Genomic DNA, 13,302 nt, shown 5'->3' with positions numbered 1-13,302 from the left:
TGCCTTCTCATTTTGCTGTTAGGAAATGTATTTTTTTCTATACACTACAGACTTCTTTTGTCTGGCACTTTTCCATGATTTGATGCTCTGTTTTGCCTTACTTCCACTACCTCTATGTATGTTTCTCTGTGTGAAAGAGTTTGGTAGGTAGTCTTGTTTTTACTGAATAGAAAATTAGTTGTGAATGCAAAGGCAGATCCTTCTCTACAACAAAATATTTTTGTGCCATCTCCAATCTAATTATGATTTTTCTCTTCTTTCCATGCAGCCCTTTGCTTCATCACTTCTGTTTAACCCAAGCTTATGCCAATGCTCTTTTTAGAGAAGGAAATGAGTAATATTTACAATATATATGAGAGGAAAAAAAGCAATTTACTCCCTCTTCAACATACCTGCATTGTCAGCACCATTTTCTTAAAATAAATTTGCTTTCTTTTTCTTAATTTTATAACTGTTTTGTTAGGACTGGGCCGATTGTGCTTTTCCAGAATAGTAATCCAACACCTGTTTTTCCTGCCAAAGTATTCCGTTGGCACTGTCAGTATGCTTAACTTCTGTAAGCATTATTTGCTTGTATTGAACTGTTGATTGGGGAATGGAGACATAGTGGTGCTCTAATCTTTAGTCTCTAAAGATTTGTTTAGAAGTCTGACTTGATAACCCATTAAAAGGGGTTTAGAGGTGTTTACATATTCCCTAGTGTATGTCTAATCACAAAGGAAAACTGTGCTGCTCAGCACTACTTGAAGTCACTGGTCAGAAGAAGTGTGTTCATCTGGAATAGCAGAGACATGCTCTAATTGAAACCCATTAGCACAACTGCATAAGCAAAGCAGCACAGCACCTTTCTCCAATTATGCTTAGCATATTCGCTGGTCATGAGCGTTAGCATTAACTCAAATTCTCTGAATGTCTTGCTGTCTCCAATGATGAGTGACAGAGGACTGTTGCTATTATCACTAGCTGTTATGTAGCTCTGTAAAACTGTATGCTAGGAGCATCCTTCCAGTCAACAAACTCAGAAAATATTTCCTGCATGCTTTGCACCTTCCTCCGTGGTCATAAAAGACAGCCAAGTAGTGAAAGCTTGGACTTTCACAAAAACCTGCAGATCATAGAAGGGACTCAGCTGAACTGTCTTCTAGATTGTTTATGACGTTCCAACCAGGTATTTCTTTCCAAATGTGTTGTAGGAAATTGGGAGATACTTGTGTAACAGAGAGAATAGCATTAATGAAAAGGTGTAATGAAGAAATATTGCTGTTAAATTATGTGGATGAAACCCAAGCCCTACTGAAACAAATCACAATAAACCTATGAACTTCCATATAAATGAGATTACACCTTTTGCTCTAACCTGACCTTTGCAGCGCTAGCATGTGGAGCAGGAAGAAAGCTGAGAAGAAAGAAAAAGCTTGCTAAATTAGTACATTGACAAGTCACAGAAAAGTTTTTAATGGGAACATCCCTCAGTCAGTTTGTAGCTGTGCTTTTTAGCTCTAGACGTAGGAAAATAGTTTCTCTTCTGTGAATTCACACAGAAAGAATGAAACAAGGGAAAAAGGAGGACTATCAAATTATGGCAAATAGTTGCTTGGGTTTGTTATTCAACTTGTCGGTTCTGTTTTTTTTCATAGTTAATCAGGTGCTTTTGCTTTTGTGCTGTTTTCTCTCATCAGTGCTACTCTGCCTTGCTACAGACATTTATTTTGTATTTTCTTACATTTGGCTGTTTATGAACCGTATAAACACATCTCACACCTTCCATTTCAAATCCTCATAAATTCTCATAGATGCTTTTTGATCATGAATTTTACACCTAAGGGTCACTCTGTTCAAGTGTTCTCTGTAATTTTTTTAAGGTTTTATCTTAGCACTTAATATATGCATGTGTTAAGGAGTTCCATGGGGCAAGAATAAAATATATTAAAAGGTAGTCTTCGTTGGAAGTTAAGGGTAAAAAAAGCCCATTAATGCTGCAGCTTATAACCCATGTGTAATACAAAATAATGTACTTGATGCAGGTTCTGTCTATATTAATCAAAAATAGATTGATTTGAACTCACAGACTGACACACGGACTTTTATATTTTAAGTGTGAAGGTAGTGCATTCATTTATAATGACAGGATGGCATAAAACAAAAATAAATTGACGCAGTTCTATTATTTATCAGTGGTAGGTTCTAGTTTATGGCCAGAAATTGGAAAAAGGAAAAAGAAAAAAAGGTTTATTTGAGCAGGTCAGAATTTGTTAACCTGAAGGAAACATTAACATATCTTCATATCTTTGTATATGAGTTGGCAATTTATGCCTGAAGCCCAGAAAGCCAGTCATATCCTAAGCTGCACAGAAAGAACCATGGCCAGCAAGGCAGGAGAGGTGATTCTTGCCCTCTACACAACTCTTGTGAGACTCCACCTGGAGTCCTGCATCCTGCCCTGGAGTTAACCAGTGCAAGAAAGACTTGTTGGAGCACATCCAGAGGAAGGCAAACCTGGAAAATCTCTGCTGTGAAGAAAGACAGAGAGCTGGGTTTGTTCAGCCTGGAGAAGAGAAGGCACTGGGAAGACCTTATTGCAGTTTTTCAGTACTTAAAGGGGGCTTATAAAAAAGATGGAGACCTTTTACCAGAACTGAATGAGGGAGCGTTTAGATTAGACAAAAGGAAGAAATGTTTTATTATGATGGTGAGACACTGGAACAGGTTGCCCAGAGAAGCTGTGGATGCCCCATGCCTGGAAGTGTTCAGGGTCAGGGTGGATGGGTCTTTGAGCAACCTGATCTAGTGGAAGATGCCCCTACCCATGGCAGAGGCAGTTGTACTAGATGAGGTTTAAAGGTCCCTCCCAACCCAAATGGTTCTGTGATTCATAGAATTCTGTATTTTGCACCATTATCTTCATTGCAGGAATATGTTATTGTTTAAGTATGTCAAAGAAATAAGGTAGACATGGAACACCTGACTCACAGATATATCTCTTTCCACCAGACCTCAGAAAGGAACTGATTTGCCATAAAGGAAAACCTTTTCCCAGTAACCTTTTCTCTATTAGCTTTTCTCTATTAGCTTTCTTAGTCTGTGAAATGTACTCTATGTCCATTTGACTGCACATTTGCTAGGTACCTGTATATACGTCTAGTGCACCTGTGATCTCTAACTATTTATAACTGACTTCTTTTAAAATTAACATATGTGTCACTCTTAGGAATGGTTTTGTGCATGACTTGAGGGAGCAGTGCTTTTCAGCAGAGCCATGTACTATGCTAGAATGCATTTCAGCTGATGACTTCCATGACTCTGAAGCAAGGATAGGTGTTTAAGTCACAGAATCACAGAATGGTTGGGATTGGAAGGGACCTCTGGAGATCATCTAGTCCACCCCACCTGCAGAATCACCCAGAGTAGATTGCGCAGAATGCATCCAGGTGGGTTTTGAATCTCTCCAGGGAAGGAGACTCCACAACCTCTCTGGGCTGCCTGTTCCAATGCTCTGTCATACCCTCAGACTAAAGTTTTGCCTCATATTCAGGTGGAACATCCTGTGCTTCAGTCTGTGCCCATTGCTCCTCATCTGATCGCTGGGTAGCACTGAAAAGAGTCTTGTCCCATCTTCTTGAAACACTCCCTTGAGTGTTAAGACCCCCTCTCAACCTTCTATTCTTCAGGCTGAACAGACCCAGCTCTCTCAGTCTCTCCTCATAAGAAAGACGCTCCAGACCCCAATCACCTTTGTAGCCCACCACTGGACTACCTCCAGCAATTCCTTGTTCTTCTTCAACTGGGAAGCCCAGAACTGTGCACAGTACTCCAGATGTGGCCTCACCAGGGCAGAGTAGAGGGGGATGATAATCTCCCTTGACCTGATGGTCACACTTTTCCTGATGCACCCCAGGGTACCATTGGCCTTCTTGACCACAAGGGCACATTGCTGACTCATGGTCAACCTGTTGTCAACCAGAACTCCCAGGTCCTTCTCCATAATGCTGCTTTCCAGCAGGTCCACCCCTAACCTGTACTGGTGCCTGCAGTTATTTCTCCCCAGGTGCATGGCCCTACACTTGCCTTTGTTAGAGTTCATCAGGTTTTTCTCTGTCCAGTCCTCCAGCCTGCCCAGGTCTCACTGAATGGCAGCACAGCCTTCTGGTGTGTCAGCCCTTCCTCCCAGTTTGGTATCATCAGCAAACTGCCTGAGGGTGCACTCAGTCTCTTCATCCAGGTCATTGATGAACAGGTTGAATAGGGCTGTACCTAATGCTGACCCCTGGGGATCTATGCTATGCAACACAGGACTAACCATGTTTACTGTCAAAGTTTCTGCACCTACTACTTAAAAAAATATATTTATGGATATTCTTTGTGATTTTAACTAGCTACATAAGTAAGTAGTCTCTACTCTCCCGTTCTCTCCTCTAGTGTGATGTATGGCAAAAAAATATTTCTAACTGCCTAAGCCGCAGATCAGTGTTTCCAAGGTGTTTTGAGAGAGGGAGAAAAACAACAGTCTGGGCAAACTCAGCATGCTTATTGGAGCAGTAGGGAATACTGACTGGTGGGCTGGTATAGAGATTGTGACTTTTCACAGAAGTAACAAGTGGCACATAGAGCTCTAAGGCAGTGAGTCATTTCTGTGGCTTAAAAGTCACAATAATAAGTGATCTAAGTGATTTCCCAGAAGCTTGAACGCTTTCAGAAAGGAGAAGGTGAAAAGGAGCTGTGAAGAGCTCCATTCAGGTTTTTCCCTTGAAAATGCTGAGCATTTAAACACAGCCTGAAGACTAAAGTATCCCACAGATGTCAACAAAAGGTTGTTATGAATGTTACTTGCATTGTGAGAAAACCATGAAAATAAAGTAAGAGAAGATGCCCCTTCCCTCACCACTGAAAAAATATTTTGTGGCTAATCATACATGACAGTCAATAGCTTGTCTAGAAGACAAATGATAATCAGGAAAAAAGCTCTTCTACCAAAAATAAATAACAAAAGTGACCTTGGCTTTTGGAAGCTACTAAGGAAATGTTGAAAGGACCAAAGCTTAAAACCTGAGAAATGTGTAGACAGTGTGATCATTAGTATATTGCTCAGGGAATGGAATCAAATAACCCTCAATCACACCATGACTGTCTTTTTTGAAAAAAATACATACATTCTTAACTTGACATGTTTTAGTGTTTTGGAAGCTGCATCAGTTCTCCTTTCACAGAAGCACTTGGAGACATTTCCTTTTAGTGCTATGTGTAACTTGCGAAAGAAAAGATACATAGGCCTAGGCTAGCATCTGCACGCCTGTGGCTTTCATTTAGCCTAAAGATTGAAATTTAATGTAAGATATTACTTTACGGTCTGGTTCATTATGGACCTTCTAGAAAAGGTTAGTACATTATTACTATTTACACTGATGGCAACTATTTTCATCGGTGAACTAGCTGTTAAATCGTTGTTAACTTTCCCACATACAGTCTTTTTCAAGATAATTTAAATTGCTTTTTAAAAATATGCATAGTTAAGTATTCCAACTGTTTCTGCAGATTAATGCAAAATTAACCAGATTGTGTGGTCTTGGACAGCCATAAATGTGCTTTGTTTATTGCTTAAATTTGTGTTAATTTTAATTTTTTTTTTTTTTCTGTAAGATTTGTCGCTCCTGTTGCTTCAAGTCAGTTCTGTGGGGGTTTACTATGTGCTACTGTAATAAACCAAGTGAGGCTCACCTTAAAACAAGGAATTTTGACATTTTATAGCGTATTTATGAAAGTTGTTATTTTTTGACAAAGAGTCACCAATCTACTCACTCTACTGAGTTTTGAATGGCTTTATCCATATGGGCACATAGGCATTAACCAATTTCACAGATACAGTGTACCTCATAATAGCGTGAAAATGAAAGAGCATTTACCAAAGTGTCGAAAATGAAAGAGCATTTACCAAAGTGTCATGGCTAAGTGAAGACAGTGATCTGGCATCAGTTGAAACACATTTTGTACAAGCAGTTTTGTATACAGGCATAAGTTTTTATGGGAATCAGCTTGGATTTTTCAAAATTTAGAATTTTGGACATCTAGCAGAATAGTCTCCTACACCAGGGAAGCTGAATTATTTTATTTGAAGACAGGTAAAGGTGAGCTTTAATATAGTCTTAATTATTTTCCCATAGGCAGTGAAGACTGTGCTCAGAGTCATTAAAATTCTCTGCAATGACATTGGCACTGAATGGCAGCCTGCTGGCCATGCTCTTGTTGAGCTATGGCAATATAAGAAATATAACATGACTGTGTTCACTGTTGATACCACTGGTCTTTTTCTTCTCTTGCCAAGGAAGATTTCTAGGCAGAGTGAAACTACTCAGGTGGTCCTTGAAATATGCTTTGTATTTACTTGACAGCATTAGATGAATGGGTAAAGGAAAAAACCCCAAACAAAAAAACAACTATTAACATTAAAGTAGTGAAGTAAGTTTGCCGAAAAGCAAATTAGAATTTTGTGCCGTTTCAGCTCTTCACAAAGTGCATTGTTCCTTTTAATGAACTGGGGTTTTTTGTATCCTATTTCAAAATATTGTACATTGAAAACTGTAAAGTAGATCTTAGAATACACTCATCAGTGTTTCTGTGCTGGCTGTCACACTCTTGGTGTTATTGTTCACACTTTAATTCTTTCACATTCTAGATCACTTGTGTGCAGCCCCCTGCCCATGGCATATGTCATTAAGAAGAGGACAAATAATGCATTTTTAATTAACATATTCACAAAAATTAAGAGGGTCAGTTGAATGGTTGTCCATATAGTTGTTGTGATTAACCCCACTGAAAACATGAAAGCACCAGCAAAGGCTTTATTAAGTTTGAGGAAGTTATTTTAGCTAACACTTTCTAGACAAAGCAGACACTGGGTTCAAGAACATGAAAGTGGCTATTACACTCTCTAGCCTGTGGTCTTAGCAGTGCCAGGGGCCAACACAGAGGCTTAGGAGGAAAGTTAGAAACAGACAGAAGGTCAAGCGTTTACCCTGTGATGTGTGCTGCCATGGTAACAGCTGGGCAAAACCTTGAGAAGGAACTTCATCTGCACCACTGTGTTTGTGAACTTTAACAATTTGTATCTGTTTAGTCAGTTGGTCGTAGACATCCAAAACATTCTGTTGCAATGAATTCCACTTTTATCTGTTTGTTTTAGACCTACCGCTGAATAACTCCACTGTGTCCATATTTTTTATGCTACAGTGCTTGTATTAAAGTAGTAATTAAATCCCCATTGGACTTCTTTACACACTGGTTGACAGAGTCCTGAAGGACAAAGGAGTCCAGGAAGACTGGTAACTCTTCAAGAAGGAAATCTTAGAGGCACAGGGGCAGGCTGTCCACATGTGCTGAAAGATGAGCCAGCAGGGAAGAAGACCTGGCTCAATAGAGAGCTTTGGCTAGAATTCAGGTATAAAAGGAGAATTTATAACCTTTGGAAGAAGGGGCAGGTTCAAGAGGAATACAAGGATGCTGTGAAGTTATGCAGGAAGAAAAGTAGAAGGACGAAGGCCCAAATAGAGCTGAATCTGACTACTGCTGTAAAAGGCAACAAAAAAGTACATGAGCAACAAAAGGAGGGCAAAGGAGAATCTCTGCCTTCTAGTGGATGTAGGAGAAAAAATAGTCTGGAAAAACAGAGGCTGAGGGGAGTCCCTATCACTTTTTACAACTACTTAAATGGAGGTTGTAGCAGGGAGGATGTTGGTCTCTTTTCCCAAGTAGCAAGTGATAGGACAACAGGAAGTAGCCTCAAGTTGTGCTAGTGGAGGTTTAGATTGGATATTAGGAAAGACTTCACTGAATGGGTTGTCAGGCATTGGAACAGGCTGCTCATGGAAGTGGTTGAGTCACCATCGCTGGAGGTGTTTAAAAGCCGCATAGATGTGGTTCTCAGGGACATGATTTAGAGTTGGACTTAGCAGTGTTAGGTCATGGGTGAAGATCTAAATATTGGTTATGAGAAAAAATATAATATCTTTTGTATGTCTGATAAGTTGCTTCCCTCATATTGCATGCCAGATAAATAGTTAAGAAGGGTATCTTTAGGCTTAAAAGTGAAGATATAACAAGACTCCAGAAACTGAAAGAAGGTGCAAAAATGCTTATTATTTAAAACATTTACTGCATCAATGAATCTCTAAAGTCAGCCTTAACTAAGTTTCATATTAGAGTAGCTACTTGACTGACTAAGGTGATGACACATATATTTCATGACCAAAATCACAAAGGCTACTAACACCACACAACCACTTTTATGAATTCAAGCAAAGGTTGGGAGCCAGAGATTTGCGGATATCAAATGATCTATAGGAATCTTCAGACTAGTTTGCTGAATGCCTCTAACTGTTTCATTCATTGCATTACTTATGTTTTTTTCATTTGAAGTAGACTTGATCACAAGTTGCAAAGTACCATATTTTGTGTACAGAGTTTGGATATATTTTTCATTTTTAAGAGAAACCAAACAGATAAACTTGCTTTTTGTGAGATATCTGAATATGACAAGCAGAAGAAAATATTTTATTTTATATTCTGAAATTGTGAGAGGCTCTTTATTATATCTTATTCCTCATCACATCTTTATTCCTGTACAGAAACTCCTAAGAAGATGTAGTGTCCTTTTCAAATACTTAGATCCACCTGTTTACTATTAATTTCATTCTCTGCCATGATCATCCTATTCATGGAAGGGTGAGATTCAGCTGGCATGATAGCAGTTGTGCCCTATAGTACCAGATGCGTCAGATTTGGTTGCTGTTTGGCTAGAGACACTCATGTAGATTGCTGATGGCATGTGATTAGAGTGAGTACTGACTTCTGAAGAGACAAATACCAGTTTCTACAAAAATTAAATAATTAGCTTTCCCTTTTAATCTGTTTCACTGTATCTGTGATATGAAGTGCCAAAAGATGTCAGATTAGTGTCTTCCATAACTTTTCTGTAAGCAAACATTTTTAAAAAATCTTCTAGATTTGAAGTCTCTCCTTTGGCTTGTTTTGTTTAAGAAGTTGCAGATTCTCAGGGTAGGAAGCAAACTACTTAGTGTCTTATCTCAGAAACCTCTGTCCAAAAATCCAGGTTCATGAAAACAATGAAAAAATTATATGCAATACATTTGTCTTTTGTACATGTAGCCATTCTCCATTGCATTTGCTTCTTAAATATGCTTTTTACCATCCTTTTTTTTTACAGCCAAACAAAATTCTGAGTCATTGCCTCTGTTGGCTATGGAGAAGCAATCACTCAGCCTAGAACTGCTTTCTGTTTGCAGAGTCCTTCAGCTTTCAAAAATGAGTTTCATTTTTGAAAGTACAGTTAAGAAAAAAAAAAAAATTATCTTTCACGTGCGTATGTATCTGTGATTCAAAGACATCACCCTTTAGGCCCTATGCTTTTGGCAAAGAGTGGAATTGAAAAGGACAGTTTCAATGAGGTGGTTGCTTTTAATATTGTGCAGCATCTGATGCTTTTAAGACACTTTTAGCTTTAAATAAAGACATATTTTTGTAATCCTGTCTGATAGCGGTGGGTGGAATGTTTTTCCTGCTACACTGCTAAATGCCTTTAAAGCAGTCTGGTTGTATACTCAGAGTTCCAACCTTAGTGTAAGCCTATTTAACACAAAGCTAACTCTGTTTTGATGAAGCTTGTGTCCCTTGATCCCCTGTCTAGGCTATGGTAGAAACAATTCACAGCCTATAACTAACAGATAATATAATAATACAAAGCAATGATCCAGGTTTGTGTAGTAAAGCTGTTTAACAACTTGCTTACCTCCCTTATTTGCAGCCACTCATTCCCACAGTTTGACCAGTACAACTCTGTGCATAGCTGCTATTTATCTCAACCAGTAGAATAACCATGTCTAAGTTTCTAAATACCCTTTTTTATTTCTATGAAGTACTAACAAACTTTACATTGAATCAGGCTTGGGAGAAGTGTTTTACCAGTAATAGGCTGGCACTAGCTTGATTAAGTTTAGCTTTTAAAAACTGAGGATGGAAAACAATGTTGGTGGCAGATTTTGAAGGTACCAATGAGAGCTATGTGTTGGAATCCAGTTCAGTTTGCATGTTCCTTCTGCACCTGCCCACTATTTACATATTTGAAAACTCTCTGCTGCTTCTAAACCCATAACCAGACATGTTACTGGCTCAGGAAAACTGTCCCACGATGACACAACAGTGTAATCTTTTATGATCTCAGCTTAGAGAGAAGAAGAAAACATTTTTGTTTCTATAATGTAAAATGAATGCATAATAGATCAAATAAGTTTGCAGGATTTATTCACATGAAGTTGTATGAGGGTTTCCTAATGTACTTTTTCCTTCTTTGCAGCTATTGGCTGACAAACAAGGTCCACATTAAACGACCCAGCACTGGTCTGCTCATGTATACGCTTGCCACCAGGTTTTGTGACGAAATTCACCTATACGGATTTTGGCCATTCCCAAAGGATTTACATGGAAAACCAGTAAAGTATCATTATTATGATGATCTGAAGTATCGGTACTTTTCTAATGCCAGTCCTCACAGGATGCCATTAGAGTTTAAAACATTGTATGTATTACATAACAGAGGAGCACTTAAATTAACAACAGGGAAATGTGTACAGCAATAAAGCATACGTGAAAAAAGAAGAAGAACAGAATACACACTTCATCATAAAGGTGTTGTGGAATGGCAACGCAATCCCTGTGAGGATATGTTTCAATATCCACTAAGCCATTGGAAAAAATTAATTTCATCAGAAGTACGTAACCAGCTATTATACCTGTAAAGTGCTATATAACTAAGCTATCTTGACTGCAAGGGTTCAAGTTAAGTGCCACTTTCACTAAGAACAGAGCTTGAATGTATACTCAGTAGTGTATACTCAGGTTTCAGTGACACAGTCATCATGAATTAAAGAAGAAAAATATAGCCTGATCACTGCTGACTTGCACTGTGGTCAGACAGCCCACAGAAGAAATCCTCAATGGATGGAGTATTTTCTTGAGCAAATAAACCAGATCTTGGCAGAAAAAGATCATTATTTGAATCATTATCAGAATTGGGTAGAGAAAGTGAAGCCTGCAAGATCAAACAAATCAGTAAATGCCTTCAGTCAGAGGACTTTTCTGATCTTGTACAATAACTTCAGCTTTTGTTGCTGTTTTTCTTATTGCTGTTGGTTGGGTTCTGTTGCTTTTAAGTATGGGAGCCCTTAAAGGATTTTGAGGATGTTATGAGTAATTGAAAGTATGTATCTTACTGAATTGTCTTAGGAAAAAAATTCATAAGGGTGGGAGGGTGGAGGGAAACATCAAATATTTTATCAATTGTTATTGTGTTGTATCTTGCTGTCACACAACCATTACCATCCCAATTGTTTTTCCAGCTACCACTGTCAATACCCACTAAATGGAACCACTCAGCGGTCATTTCGATCCACTTTTAAAGACACGTTTTTCTGTTGTGTTCAGATTTGAAGACATATGAGAAGGTCCCCTTATTTTTTGTACCAAAGGTTACTTTTACACACATTTTTTCTTTTCCTTGGAGAAATAGTTTAGATTTAGTATGATGTTTCTCTGCTGCTGAAGAGAACATATTCTGTATGTTATTTAAATTTTTGAGTTAAGCATCTCAAAGCAAAGCCTCTTTACTGACTGCATATAGAATTTTACTCTTCAGAAAAATTTGCAGGAGTAAAATTATTTCATACACTCAAGCATATATATGTACACAATTTTTATTCCTGTTTAAAAAGAAAACACAAAAGCTAAAGGAACTCAGGTGACATTGGAACACATCTAAAGAAAAAAAGCTAACCAATTAAATAGAAAATTGTGACACTGTACATCAAACAGTTCTTTTAAAACAATTTTTTAATGGTGTTGGATATCTTTCTCTAATATACCTCTTTTGTATCAGCTTGATGGTCTTATGTGTAATCAACTGAATAACAGAGCTGCATTATCTCACAGTGACTTTTCTGAGCATCGCTCTTGTTTATCCACAAAACGAAGAATTCTTTCACTCTCTTCTTTCAAAAAAGAGAATAAGAAATTACAGGAGGGTAGGAGAAGGTGGAATTACAGTACAGCATATTCTAAGATACAAAACCTATCTGCATATGATATGTTGTAGCACTAATGGAGCAGGTAAATGAAGAATACCGTGGTTCCACTATTTCCATGTCAGTCTAGGCTTAGAAGGAGACATGCAGATACAATGCATGGCTATTTTCTTGTTATGTTTTCAGCTCTAGGTTAGGTCATCATCTCCAAATATGATATTAGATATATCTATTATATTTTGAACTACCTTGAACCAATTTCATAAGTAGCAAAGCACTCACAAATATTTACTAGTTAAAAGTGCCATTTATTAGCCGTTTTTCCTCTAAGTTGACATGTATTTCATTATGCCTAACTAGATGTCTGTGATTATGACAAGAGGAAATGGCCTCAAGCTGCACCAGGGGAGGTTTAGATTGGATATTAGGAAAAAATTCTTCGTAGAGAGTGTTATGAAGCAGTGGAATAGACTGCCTATAGGAGTGGTTGAGTCACCATCCCTGGAAGTGTTTAAAAGATGCATAGACAAAGTTCTGCAGGAGATGGTTTATTGCTAGAGTTAGGTTATGATTGAACTCAATGATCTTGAGGGTCTCTTCCAACCAGAATGATTCTGTGATTCTATGATTATGCAAATTTAGTAGCTAGATCACTACCTTGCAGACAGTTTTGCCAAAAGCTGATAGGAAATAGAAAGTCATTCTGCTATATCTATGACACAGTAGCATCTTTCCTTATTCACCAATCTCTTCTACCCAGGAGAGTTTACTCTGGCTATATATTAAGGTGTGGGATATGGTCCTAACATGATCACCACTTGAAGACAAGGCGTCACTAGGAACTAAACAGCAATACAGACTGGCATGTGTTTAATTTGTTGTTGATAAGCCAGAGAGTGTTGTTTGTACACTGTGTAAACTTGCAGTCTAAGACAAGGTTATTTTCCTTGATGAAAGGTGGGCATATTTTTGGTTTTTTGTGTCAGGGTTTTGCTGCTGTTGATTTTTTAAAACATATTTCATTTACATTGACAGAATTTCTGTTGCGATGAAGAATTCACAGGTGCCAGTCTCATGGAAGCTCAGAGAAGCATCTGTTTAGCTTTAACTTTTCTTCTGGAAGTGTCTTTTCCTCACTCTACTGTCAGGCCATGAACAAAAAAGGAATTCAAGTAGACTAAAATATTAACTGAAAGGTGAAGCTTTTAATGTCAGGGAA

The 13,302-nt window shown here is 38.1% G+C and overlaps 1 protein-coding gene across 2 annotated transcripts in view; it reads left to right on the top strand.

Moving 5' to 3' along the window:
- ST8SIA4 (ST8 alpha-N-acetyl-neuraminide alpha-2,8-sialyltransferase 4) overlaps positions 1 to 12,659 on the top strand; it is a 53,924-nt gene extending 41,265 nt beyond the window's left edge. Inside the window, exons 5-6 of one of the 2 annotated variants that reach the window (XM_082075644.1) lie at positions 10,361 to 10,496; positions 11,403 to 12,659. In XM_082075644.1, the coding sequence (XP_081931770.1) occupies positions 10,361 to 10,496; positions 11,403 to 11,462 (196 nt within the window). In that variant the 3' untranslated portion in view covers positions 11,463 to 12,659. Of the gene's footprint in view, positions 1 to 10,360; positions 11,271 to 11,402 lie in introns of those variants that run through there. The other variant, XM_082075643.1, reaches the window with a different exon arrangement.
- Positions 12,660 to 13,302: the final 643 nt, after the last annotated feature.

This window comes from Streptopelia decaocto (assembly GCF_964273445.1).
Source record: "Streptopelia decaocto genome assembly, chromosome: Z".
Taxonomy (NCBI): Eukaryota; Metazoa; Chordata; class Aves; order Columbiformes; family Columbidae; genus Streptopelia; species Streptopelia decaocto.
The sequence above is the reverse complement of the archived record's forward strand: the minus strand, read 5'-3'. Positions and strand labels throughout refer to the sequence as shown.